Source organism: Pongo abelii, chromosome 13 (genome assembly GCF_028885655.2).
Source record: "Pongo abelii isolate AG06213 chromosome 13, NHGRI_mPonAbe1-v2.0_pri, whole genome shotgun sequence".
In the NCBI taxonomy this organism is placed as follows: Eukaryota; Metazoa; Chordata; class Mammalia; order Primates; family Hominidae; genus Pongo; species Pongo abelii.
In genome coordinates this window covers 37,325,385-37,339,242 of record NC_071998.2, presented here as the reverse complement: position 1 = coordinate 37,339,242, position 13,858 = coordinate 37,325,385, and the positions used below count along the sequence as shown (strand labels likewise).

The 13,858-nt window shown below is 34.8% G+C and overlaps 1 protein-coding gene across 16 annotated transcripts in view; it reads left to right on the top strand.

Moving 5' to 3' along the window:
- FOCAD (focadhesin) overlaps window positions 1-13,858 on the top strand; it is a 319,540-nt gene that overhangs the window by 141,918 nt on the left and 163,764 nt on the right. For 15 of the 16 annotated variants that reach the window (XM_009244392.4, XM_063714187.1, XM_024252335.3 and 12 more), the window contains one exon: window positions 1,116-1,242. The exons of the other annotated variant lie outside the window; for it this stretch is intronic. In XM_009244392.4, coding sequence (XP_009242667.3) covers window positions 1,116-1,242 — 127 coding nt within the window. The remainder of the gene's footprint in view (window positions 1-1,115; window positions 1,243-13,858) is intronic. 16 annotated transcript variants of the gene reach the window in all.

Genomic DNA, 13,858 nt, shown 5'->3' with positions numbered 1-13,858 from the left:
GATGATTCCTGTTTCAAGTAAAATTTGGATCAGAATATACAGAAGCTAAGCCCTAGCAATTTTACCTGTTTTCTAAGCTTCCATCTTTTGGCAAAACAAAAATGACCTCAGTGTAAAAGTTACCAAAAAAAAAAAAAAAAAAAAAAAAGGAGTTACATGTGTGTAACCCAAGAATTGGGAGTTTGAATTTTACTGAGCTATTGGCATGGAAAAAAATTCAGAGATAAAAGTTATTGGCTGACATTCTTATCCTATATAATTAAAGCTGAGGCTCAGGATAGACTGAATATCAGACCAGATCAGTCTACTGATAACTTATTCAGTGTTCCTTTCAGTTGCTACCTCCAGATCTTATAAATTTTTTCATTGTGGCAAATTATTTCCACTTGTGGGACAGTGAAACAATAGATTTCTGACAGGCAATTTCATCAGTTTACATTTTGTTAATTAAATTAAAGATATTATTGAAAGGTGACAAGGAATTCAGAGAATAGACCTGCCTAACTATGAATAAATGGTATTCTGGGGATAGCACAATATATGTGGATTAGAAAGGAGAGGAAGGGGAGGAGGATGAGTGAATGAATTTAGCACAGTGCCTGGCATGAGATAGGAGCTCAGTCGGTTATAGTTTTTATAATTTTTATCCTTATCATCATTATTGTGATAGGTGTAACCACCCTAGTTAGTATTGCTACTACCACAAATCATCTTCTGTTTTCAAATTCCTGCTTTTGTAACAAGTATTTGATACTATCAGGCAAGAATAGCTCTATCTTTACTAATCTTAATTAGGTAATTCAGTTCTTTTTACCATTATTACAGCCTTGAGTTTTTCTCAATTCAGACAATAGGATTTGTGATTTAGGGTGAATGAAATTTGTTAAAAAGTGTCTTTCTGGGTTATTTCTATATAAAAACGAGCATAAAATTATAGCAGAAAATGATCGTGATGCACATTTTTGAAGAAAAAACATGGTGTTAATATTTGAGGGTCACCATTTAGTGGCACAAGAGTATAGAAAATGGTGGATGCTTTTTGTTTAGGCAAACGATCAGGGAGTGATAACTGCACTTTAGTATTAATTTTGCTTTTAAACTTTCATTTCTTTTAGGCCATATCAACATGGTGCAGATATGCTGGCAGCTATTTCTCAGGTGTTGAATGAATGCACCAAGCCTGATCAAGCTACTCCAGCAGCCTTGGTATTACAAGGTCTTCATGCACTCTGTCAAGCTGAGGTAGGCATTTTTAAATTGCTTTGGATAATTTTGAAGAAAATCTTTTATAAGGCAGAGTGGGTACAAGAATGTAAATTTAGATTCAAATAACTGAAAGTCTGAGTGTTCATTCCCAGTGATTTTTTTCTTGGAAAAGTGAAGCAAGACCTACTTTACAAATTCTTTCTAGAAGGGAATCTTGAAACATCCAGTCATGTAGGCATTCTCTAGAGATCAAAGAAAACCAGACTTAAGGTTTTTCTTTGTTCTTATTTATTTTTGTTAAGACAAAAGGGAAAGTTATGCCTATAGGAGAACTCTAGAGTATAGTTGCTTCTTAATTTTGTGATTATAGAGCTTTAGAAACAGGTGAGGTGAAGAAATTGTCGTGGGCCAGTGGCACTTTTATAGCTAAAAGATTGGGAAAGAACCATTCATTCCTAGTGATTGGATTGAGTAGGGTGGGTAAATATTAGAACTAAACTTGTAAATCATTTTCTGAACTTCAGACTGTTCCCAGAATTATAACATAGCAGAGAGAATCTACTGTTTTAGAGAAATGTGGTAATTGCATCAAAGATCATTCATTGACCTAACCAAAGTTTTTGACTTAGTGAACATATATACCCAATTGTAGTTTTTTAGTGAATGAGACTAAGTAGAATTCTCCCACCTCATGGTTATGGTTAGTTATGGTTGATAATGATAGTAATGAATACAATGATAGATAATATAAGTGACAGCCATATTGAGCGTTATGCTCGTGTCGTTGGGCTAAGCACTTTTTATGTATTTTTCTTAACAAGTCTGCAGTATAGGGATTAACACCATTTTACAGATGAGGAAGATAGACCCCAGAGAGAGGTTAGATATTTACTCAGGATCTTGGTATGAGAATACACTTCTATTCTTTTTGGTGAACACTCATTTCAGCAGGCAGTGAACATCATTGCTGTTTAAAAACTGATGTGTGGTAAGGACAATACTTTCACATCGTGTGCCCAATATTTGGAAGAGTTGTTAGAACTTAATGGCAAGGGGCTATTATAGCAGGAGAATACCACACATGCCCAAGGACGTTTGATTTTACTGCTTCTGTCAGTTATCTGAGATTGGGAAATATCTCTTTAATAGTTATATTACTTTCATAATAAGTCATCCTAAAATCTATTTTTAAACCAGTTTTGAGAGAAGAAAGAATTCTAAACTTTCACCTCCAAAAGGTGACCATTTTTACTGTTTTGTTACATTTCCTTTTCATTATTTTTTCCTAACAGGCATCAACTCATTTCTGAAATTAACATTTTTTCTTATAATAAATAGTAATTTAGCCTTATTGCTTTTATGATTCCATTGTTTTCTCTGCCCATCCCCCTCCTGTTACTATAAGGCTGTATAGTTTATCAATGCTTATTAATTCTTAAGAATTACCCTGAGTTTGGCACTGACTTTCCTCATTCCATTTCTCTAACACATCATCATTAACTGTGGTTAGTACTGAAGATAAAGCACGTTTGTTTTTAGACACTAGTGTACATAATATATATCAGTTGTTCTATGTGTCCTTTAATTTAGTTAGCTTCTCTGAACCTTTGTTCCTTCAAATGAGGATAAAATAAGATTATACACAAAGAAGACCTAGTGTAATATCTGCTCACATAGGTATTAATAAATAATAAAGCAATACCACTAATTAGTTAAGTTCATTTTATTAGAAAAAGAATGCTTATTTTCTTACCTCTTGTTTTTCATCTGTTCATTCTTGTCTAGATAGTAAATTATTTTATTGATGCTTACTAAAGCAAACTATTTTATTGATGCTTACTAAGTGTTATATACCAGTTTTCTTTATAGATATTACCAATGTCCAGAATTGTGGAATTTGTTGAAAGTGACTGCATTACTGTTAATTTTGGTGATAATTTTTTTTTAATGTTTGGTAATGAATAGCTCTGTATTTATCTAAATAAGTAGATGTAATCTATTTTCCTTTGAGGCTTGATGATGGTAGTAATATATCTTTCTGTTTTAAGGCTTTCCAAGCTTTGTGTGTGTGTGTGTGTGTTCATTATTTGTGAAGCTGCTGCTATGTCCTGTGATGTGTGTTACAGTCATAAAGTATACTTGGTATTCACCAGCTCTTGCCAGGCCACATTTACTAACTGGGGGCTCATCTTTTGTTTTGTGTCCAGAGTGCTATTCACAGAGGTCAGCTTGCATTCTGTGAAGCCAGTTATTTTGCTTTCTAATTGATATCATGTGTGAAGCGTGATGTAGCCAAGGTTTCAAGAAGGAAAACATTCAGCATAGTTATAAATCCATTTCCTGGTGGCATTTGGTAATGATTTGTCTATCTGTTACTCTTTGGATCCTTGACTATCAAATATAATTAGGTATATAGAAAGACAGTCTAATTTGGTTAAATAAAACAAATTAATAAAGAAAAGAGAATAAATTGAATAACTCTATCTTTAACAAATACCTTTGGAAAAGTACCCAGAATTGGATTTTGCAGGGCTTTCCCAACTTTGCCTTTGTAAAATAAGTAGTGCTTTTTTCCCCCTTAGGTTTGAAAGTGAACTCTTTCATCTTGAAAGTTATAATCATGAAATTCTTTTGTCTTTGCTTGCATCAGATTAAGTTTAGAATTATTGCTGCTTAATTATTTATCCTAGACATCAATCAAAGATTAAAAGAGTGGATTCTATCTACCTTCCAACTCTTTCAAGGTAAAGATTGTGTTTTCAATATGGGTTTCTTTAGTGCTACTTTGCTGAACAAACAACAGAGAGAGAAGGTTGTAGGAATATTGGCTGACCATAAAGGCAAGAATTTAGTCTGGCTGTCTGGATTGGCAAAGAGAAATTTGTCCCTTCCTTAATGCTATTGATGTATTGATTTGGGAATTTACAAGTTTGTTTTTAGGGCTGAATTGCTTTTAAAAAATTACAGCTACTATTTCTTGGGTTCTGTAATTGTTAATATTGAGTGTCAACTTGATTGGATTGAAGGATGCAGAGTATTGTTCTTGGGTGTGTCTCTGAGGGTTTTGCCAAAAGAGATTAACATTTGAGTCAGTGGACTGGGAGAGGCAGGCCTACCCTCAAACTGGGAGTGTACCATTTATTCAGCTGCCAGCGTGACTAGAATAAAGCCAGCAGAAGAAGTTGGAATGACTTGACTTGCTGAGTCTTCCAGTCTTCATCTTTCTGCCATGCTGGATGCTTCCTGCCCTCGAACATCAGACTCCATGTTCTTCAGCTTTTGAACTCTTGGACTTACACCAGTGGTTTTCCAGGGGCCCTCAGGCTTTTGGCCATGGACGAAGGCTACACTGTCGGCTTCCTGACTTTTGAGGTTTTGGGACTCAGACTGGCTTCCTTGCTCCTTAGTTTGCATATGGCCTATTGTGGGGCTTCACCTTGTGATCCTGTGAGTCAAGACTCGTTAATAAACTTCCCTTCGTACATACATCTTTCCTATTAGTTCTGTCCCTCTAGAGAACCCTAATTAATACAGGTACCTAGTGTGAATTTGTACATTTTATGATATAGGGGTTGTAGGACTTCGTTTTATATTGAAGAAACAGAGGCTCTGGCAATTTAACACATGGCTCACAAAAGTAGTCTCAAGACTCTTCCCAAGTCTTATACTCTTTGGTTGCTCCCAGGCTTGTTTCCTTTGAAAAATGTGGGCATTGAAAGTAGTAGTTTTATTTATCATTACACTATGAGTTTGTCATTTTCAAAGGAAAATAATTAATATTCTTGCATTCTGTTTTTCATATCTTTTCCATTGAGCTTTCTCATCACTTTTTATCCCACCCATCATCATTTGCCTTAATTTTCTTTCTTCTTTCTGTCTTAATACAGAACAATGGCTCCAAAAAGAAATAATCTTTTTTAAAAAGCAATTTTATTGAGATATAATTCACAAAGCATACAATTCATTCATTTAATGTGTATAGTTTAATGAGTTTAAGTATATTCAGAGAGTTATGCCACCATCATCACAAGCAATTTTAGGACACTTTTAACTCCCCACAAAACTCCATACCCTTTAGATGTCACCCCCTAGTCTCCATATTCCACATTTCTCCTGGTCCTAGGCAACCATGAGTCTACTTTCTGTCTCTGTGGATTTACTTATTCTGGATATTTCTTATAAACAAAACCATATAATGTGTTGTCTTTTGTAACTAGCTTCTTTCACTTAACTTATTTTCAAGGTTCATCCATGTTACAGCATGTCAGTACTTTATTTCTTTTTATTGTTGAATATTATTCTGTTTGGCTCTACCACATTTTATTTATCCACTTATCAGTTGATGGACATTTGCCACTAACAGACAAATGGATAAAGAAAATTGTGGCGTGTGTGTGTGTGTGTGTGTGTGTGTGTATGTATGTATGTATGTATACACACCATGGAATATTATTCCCCTTTAAAAAAGGAGATCCTGCCGTTTGGGACAACGTAGATGAACCTAGATGACATTATGATAAGTGAAATAAGACAGACACGGAAAGAAAAATATTGCGTGATCTCTCTTGTATGTGGAATCTAAAAATAAAGAAAGAGCGCCGATACACAGAGATATAGAATAAAACAGTGTTTACCACAGCAGTGAGAGGGAAGAGGAAATAGGAGATGTATGTTAAAGGATACAAAATGGAAGGTATGTATGAACAGGTTTAGATATCGAATGTAAAACATGAGGCCCAAGGTTAATAAAATTTTATTTTGTTAAAGGTTTTTATTAAATAAGTAGATTTTGGCTGGGCGTGTTGGTTCACACCTGTAATCCCAGCACTTTGGGAGGCCAAGGTGGGCAGATGGCTTGAAACCAGGAGTTTGAGGCTAGCCTGGGAAACATGGCAAACCTTGTCTCTATAAAAATATGAAAAATTAGCTGGGCATGGTGGCACATACCTGTTGTCCCAGCACTCAGGAGGCTGAGGCAGGAAGATTGAGGTTGCAGTGAGCCATGATTGCACCACTGCATTCCAGCCTGGATGAAAGAGCAAGACCCTGTCTCAAGAAAAAAAAAAAGAAAGAAAAAGTAGATTTTAACTACTCTTGTCACAAAAAAAGTAACTATGTAAGATGATTGATATATTAGTTTGCTCCACTGTCACAGTCATTTTACTCTCTTTGTATTCCATGACATCGTGTTGTAAATCTCAAATATAAACAATAGAATATATATTTAGAAATTGATGGACATTGGGATTGTTTCTATTTTTGGCTATTTTGAATAATGCTGCTATGAACATTTGTGTACAAGTTTTTGTGTGGATACATATTTTCATTTTGGTAGGTAGATCTCTAGGAGTGGGATTGGTGGGTCATATGGTAACTCACTGTTTAACCGTTTGAGGAACTGCCAGACTATTTTCCATAGTGGTTGTGCAGTTTTACATTTGCACCAGCATTGTAAGAAGGTTCTAATTTCTGCACATCCTCACCAAGTTTTTTTTCCAAGAAAGTGATTTTATTTTTAAAAATTTTGATTTTTATTTTAGGTTCTGGGGTACATGTGCAGGATGTGCAGGTGTGTTAAATAGGTAAACGTGTGGCATGGTGGTTTGCTGCACCTATCAAACCATCACCTAGGTGTTAATCCCAGCAGGCATTAGCTATTTTTCCTAATGCTCTCTCTCCCCCCAACCCGTCCCCTGACAGTTCTTGGTACGTGTTGTTCCCCTCCCTGTGTCCATGTGTTCTCATTGTTCAAATCCCACTTATAACTGAGAACATGCGGTGTTTGGTTTTCTGTTCCTGCGTTAGTTTGCTGAGGATAATGACTTCCAGCTCGATGCATGTTCCTGCAAAGGACATGCTCTCATTCCTTTTTATGGCTGCATAGCATTCCCTGGTGTATATGTACCACATTTTCTTGATCTGGTCTATCATTGATGGGCATTTGGGGTTGATTCCATGTCTTTGCTATTGTGAATAGTGCTGCCATGAATATACGTGTGCATGTGTCTTTGTAATAGAATGATTTAAATTATTTTGGGTATATACCCAGTAATGAAATTGCTGGGTCAGATGGTATTTCTAGATCCAGATCTTTGAGGAAAAACTGCACCTTCCACAACTGTTGAACTAATTTATATTTCCACCAACAGTGTAAAAGTGTTCCTGTTTCTCCACAACTTTACCAGCATCTGTTGTTTCTTGACCTTTTAATAATTGCCATCCTGACTGGCATGAGATAGTATAAACTTGTGGTTTTGATTTGCATTTCTCTGATGATCAGTGATGTTAATACCAACAGTTTTTATTGTCTGTTTTTTTTCAAACTATAGCCATCCTAATGAGTATGAAGTGATATCCCATGTAGTTTTCATTTGCATTTCCCCGGTGACTAATATTGAGCATCTTTTCCTATTATTTTTGGCCACTTCTATTACCTTTTTGGAGAAATGTTTATTCAGATCCTTTGAATATTTTCTTCTTTATTGCTTTTAACAATAAAAAAATGTAAATGATGAATAAAAGAATTCTGTCCTGATGCCTCTAAGTAAGAAATACTGGAAAGCATGAGCTTGGTTTGTGGGCCTTTCACTACAAAGAGAGCTTATCAAACCATAGGAGAGATCAGATGAACATATATTATGCTCTTCTTTGCTACTTTGTTCACATGTAACATTTTCTTTGTTTTTATATGAAATTAGCATAATGCTTTCAGCTGGAAAACTGCTAGAGATGTTTTAATAATATTTGTAGCAGTAGTAGTAAGCATCTCTTGATTTACTGAGTACTTTCTATATAGTTAACAGCATATATATAATAAAGTCATTATATTTATTATCTCATTTAATTCTTACAATTGAAGAAAACCCCAATTGTGACAGGTACCATTTTCTTCTGAGAGGTTGACAAAAGTTGAATAATTGCCCAAGTTCATACAACTAAAATGTAGTAGTCAGGACTCAAACCTAGGTCTGTCTTAATACAGTTTTTATTAAGATAAAATTCACTTGCTGTTATTATGTGTTTTTGGTGGTTGTGTTTGTGTTCACTTTACCTTGTCATGTGTTATTGGAGAAAACTTTTTTTGAGAATGATATTTGGACTTTTTTTCTGTCCTTCTCCATTTCCTTTGCGATTGGTTAATGTATAAGGTTTTGCATTATTAAGACTTTGCCTAAAGGTCTTAATGAAAAAGATGTTTTGAGCTAAAGTATATTAATTTTTAGTGTTTTACATATTACAGTTTATATTAAAGGTATGTTGAAGTGTTTTTATCCCGTTTCCAAAGTTAAAGGTGTGTTGAAGTGTTTTTATCCCATTTCCAAAGATGTTAGGTTTTTAAAGCATCACATTTACTTTGGGTAATGAAAAAAAGTAGTATCACTTATTATTCTCTCACAAAGTTGTTTTCATTTTTTCATATCCCTTTTCATTGTATTTTCTTTATTCATTATTTCACAGTTTCTATGTTCTCTAATTCGTTTACATTTTGCTAGAAAGATTTTTGATGTAGCGACATATTTTAATGGCTTACTTTCCATTGAATGAAAATGTTAGTAATCAATGATTCATTTTTGATTGAATGTTTAAGTTGCTTCTCATTTTTCTCTCATTTATTTATTGAGATGGGGTCTTGCTCTGACACCCAGGCTGGAGTGCAGTAGTGTGGTCATGGTCCACAGCAGCCTCTATCTCTGGGTGCAAGGGATCCTCCCGCCTTAGACTCTTGAGTTGCTGGGACTACAGGTGCATGCCACTATATCTGGCTAACTTAAATTTTTTGTAGAGACAGGGTCTCACTATGTTGACCAGGCTGGTTGTCTTGAACTCCTTGGCTCAAGCAGTCCTCTCACCTTGGCCTCCCAAAGTACTGAGATTATAGGCATGATAATCTCATGCCTGGCCTATGAGTACCTTTAAAGGATGTTTTTGAAATTCATTTTATTGACTAGGGATCTTATTTAAATCCATAGTTTTAAAGCAATTATTCTCTGTTTTTTTTTTGGACAGCCTTTTCTTTTAAAAGAAGATGAAGTTGTCATTGTGTTGTTCTAGAGGTATTTGGGTTTGTGGTTTAAGTATACAAGGGATCCTCTTGATATCATAATCTTGTAAAGGTTATTGTCTGTTCCCGAAGATGTTCAAATAGAATGGTTGGCAGCCTTTCAGCAGTGTTCAGGCCAGTTATCATTTATTCATTCTCTGGTAAGCAGAGGTGGTGAGGAGAGCAAGGGAAAATACATTGGCACAGCTTCTTCAAACCCTGTCTGTTGCAACAACAAACATGAGGTAAAGATTTCTGTAGGTAGGACACAAAATGTGTTAACCTTAAAATAAAAATATTGAAAACTTGAGCCAGGCTGTGCAAGGCTTTCTGCATATAAAGATTTATGAGACGTTTTTGGCCTTCTCAGACCTCATAGTCTGGTAGGGGAAACATGGTGTTAAGTACACTGAATGTATTTAAAATTTAGAAATGTTCAGGGGAGAGATAGAAGATGCATCAACAGAATATTTCAAACCTTAAGCAGCATCCTCAGGTTGCAGAGAGACAGATTAGGAACTGGAGGAAAGAGGCTCAATAGCTCACCTGTATGTTTCTTTTTTCTTTATACATTCTGTGATATTGAGATATAATTCATAAATATACAATTCACCTATCTATAGTGCATAATTTAGTGACTTTTTGAATAGAGTTTTGAAAAGCTTACTAAAATCAATTTTAGAACATTTTCATTACCTCAAAATGAAACCCACATCCCTTAAGCATTGAACCCCAATCCTGCCATACCTCCCTGCTTCAGGGAACCATCAATCTACTTACTGTCTGCATAGATATCCCTATTCTGGACACTTCATATGGAGTCATACAACATATTGCCCTTTGTGTTTGGTTTTTCAATTGGCATAATGTTTTCAAGGTTCATTCTTGTGGCAACATGTATCAATACTTTTTATAGTGTCTTTTTAGGGTTGAGTAATACTGTGTTGTATGGCTGTATCAGTTGATGAACATTTGACTTGTTTCCATTTTTTTGGCTATAATGAATAATGGTGCTATGAGCCTTCATGTACAAGCTTTCATGTCAACGTATGAGTTTCATCCTTTTTTTTTTGGTGTATATCTAAGAGTGGAATTGCTGGATCATATGATAATTCTATGTTTAACTGCTTTGAGGAATGCCATACTGTTTTCCAAAGTAGCAGTTCTGTTTTACATTCTCTCCAACATGTACTTTTCTTCTGTTCTCCCCAAATAAGGCAGATTCTCCTGGATAGATGTTACCACTGAAGCATTTTAGCTGTTACCTTCATTCTCTTTTTTAATTTTTAATTTTTGTGGGTATATAGTAAGTATATATATTTATGAGGGTACATGAGATATTTTGATACAGGCACGCAACATGAAATAAGTACATCATGGAGAATGGAGTAGTCATCCTTTCGAGCATTTATCCTTTGAGTTACAAACAATCTAATTACACTCTTTATTTTAAAATGTACAATTAAGTTATTATTGACTATAGTCACTCAATTGTGCTATAAAATTCTTAATCTTGTTCATTCTCTTTTTTCTTTTTGTACCCACTAACCATCCCTGCCTCCCCACCAGTCCTCCACTACCCTTCCCATCTTTCTGTGTCTGGCTTATTTCACTTAGCATAATGCCCTCTAGATTCATCCATGGTGTGGCAAATGACAGGACCTCCATTTTTAAGGCTGAATAATATTCCATTGTTAATATGTATTACGTTTTCTTTATCCATTCATCAGTGGACACTTAGGTTGTTCCCATATTTGAGCTATTGTGAATAATGTTTTGATAAACATGAGAGTGCAGATATCTTTGTAAGGCTGTGATATCTTTATGAGGTAGTGACTAATAAACGTGGGAATGCAAATGTCTTTACAAAGTTGCATATACTACTTTGTGTATGTACCCAGAAGAGGGATTGCTAGGTCATATGGTAGTTTTATTTTTAGTTTCTTTAAGAACCTCTATACTGTTTTCCGTAATAGCTGTACCAATCTGCATTCCCACCAGTAGTGTAATAGGGTTCCCTTTTTCCATCAACATTCTATGTCTCTTATGTTTCTGATAATAGTCATCCTAAAGGGTGTGAGGTGATATCTCATAGTGGTTTTAATTTGAATTTCCCTCATGATTAGTGATGTTGAGCAATAGGTATCATTTTTCAAGAGTAACCAATAGCAGTTCTGAATAGTTTAATGTTTATTATAATAAGAATGTTTGTCCTGGTATAAAAGCCACTAACATTTATATAAATAAAAGTTTGAAAACTTATGGCTTATTTTCTTTGATTATTATAGGATTAATATTTTTCAAATTGATTCCAGTATTAACTAAAGGTAAACATACAAATATCTACCTTCTCTGATAAGACAGGAAGATCTTGCAGTACCTGGCTTGCTTTTTCACATGGCAGTGACCACTTGGTGCTAAGTAGCAGTTAGAAGCTTCCTTTACATGAGTGTGTTTTCTAATTTGGTGCACTTCTTTAGGCTTATAGATTTACATCATCTGCCTGACCCAAGTAGTCCTTGGAAGTGTGTCCTTTATTTTAGCATTGCAAGTAACTTCATATGTGATCTCAATTTGTCTTTGTAACAACTCTCTCTTCAGCTTCACAAACGCTCTTCAAAAAAAATGTCATATGATTGACTAGTAAGCATATAGAAAAATGTCAGTATCACTGGTCATTGGGAAATGTGCATACCTCTGGAATCACTAAAATTAAAAAGACTGACAATACTAAATATTGGAGAATATATGAAGTAACTGGATATCTCATATATTGTAAATCTACAACTACTGTGGAAAAGCATGCAGTTTCTTATAAATATGAACATAATTCTACCTGATGATCCAAAAATTCCACTTCTAGATACTTACCCAAGTAAACGAAAATACATTCAGGTAAAAGACTTGTACGAAATATTCATTTCAGCTTTGTTAAGGACAGAATATTTGAAGAAAACAACTTGATGTTCTTTATTCAGGAATACTGTGCAGTCATAAAAAAGAACAACATCATGTCCATTGCAGGGACATGGATGGAACTGGATGCCGTTATCCTCAGTAAACTAACACGGGAACAGAAAACCAAACACTGCATGTTCTTACTTATAAGTGGGAGCTGAACGATGAGAACATATGGACACATAGAGGGGAACAACACACACTGGGGTCTGCTGTGGGGGAGGGGGAGGGAGAGCATCTGAGAAGAATAGCTAATGTGTGTTGGGCTTAATACCTAGGTGATGGGTTGATCTGTGGAGCAAGCATCGCACATGTTTACTTACATAACAAACCTGTACATCCTACACATGTACCTTGGAACTTAAAAGTTGAAAAAAAAAGAGAAAAGAAAACAACTCGAATAACCATTATCTGGTCAATGGGTAAACAAATTGTTGTGTATTTGTATAATAGAATACTACTAGCAGTAAAAAGGAATGGACCACTGCTACTTGCAACAACACAGATATATCTTGAAAACATGTTCAGTGAAAGAAGCCATATACCACGCGATTCCTTCCTTATGAACTTCAGGAACAGGCAAAACTAATTTATGTGGGTAGAAATCAGAGTAGTGGTAGTCTTGGGGGGGAGTAGGGAGATAGACCAGAAAGGGACAGGAGGAAATTTTCTGAACTGTGGTTTATATTTGCACCATCCAGTATAATAGCTGTTAGCCACATATGGCTAGTGATCACTTGAACTATGGCTAATCCCAATTGTGATGTGCTATACATATAAACTATATAACCTTAGTATGAAAAAAGTAAAATATCTTATTGATAATATTTTAAAAATTGATTTCATATTGAAATGAGAAATTTTGGATGTATTGTGTCAAAATATATTTAAAATAATTTTACCTTTTTTACTTTTCAGATGTAGTTACTAGAAAATTTAAAGGATACATGTGGCTCACATTGTATTTCCTTGGTCTCTATTTTAATTGAGGTGGTAATTATACCTTCATACCTGTATTTACATACTTCTCAGAATTTATCAAACTGTACAATTAAGATCTGTTCTTTTTACAGTATGTTATTCTACTTCAGTAAAACAAAAGTATAAAAGCTACCTTTTTTTCATGCCATGTACAATGTTTGGTGTTTGGTGTGTATTACGTCCTATATTAAACTTCATAATAATCTTGTAATGTAGGTGATATTTACTAATGGGTTTAGAAAGTCTAACATACCCAAATTCACGTGGGAATGTGTTGTAACATGGAGATTTGGAGATATTCTTTTGTTTGACTATAATTCTTGTGGTTTTGCAGTTGTATCATGTTGCCTTATTAATTGTGATAAAAGTGTGAGTGTAGTTTAGGAACAATTTAAATTTTACTATCAGCCATTGACTGATTTCTCAACCTGTGCTCCATGTGGTGGTGAATGAGTCATAATATTTCTGAAAGATAATTCTCTAACTTCGTAAGTATCAAGTAACATTGCTACTGATGTTTCAAGGAGAAAAAGAATGTTCAGTCTACACAAATTGTCCAGGGTTGGAGAAGAAACACAGGATGTGCCGAAGTTAGAATCAGTACATTGTTCTGAAAAAGAGAGATTAACTTTTAACATTTTGTCTCCCAAAGTCTTGAGATGGGAATGTGAG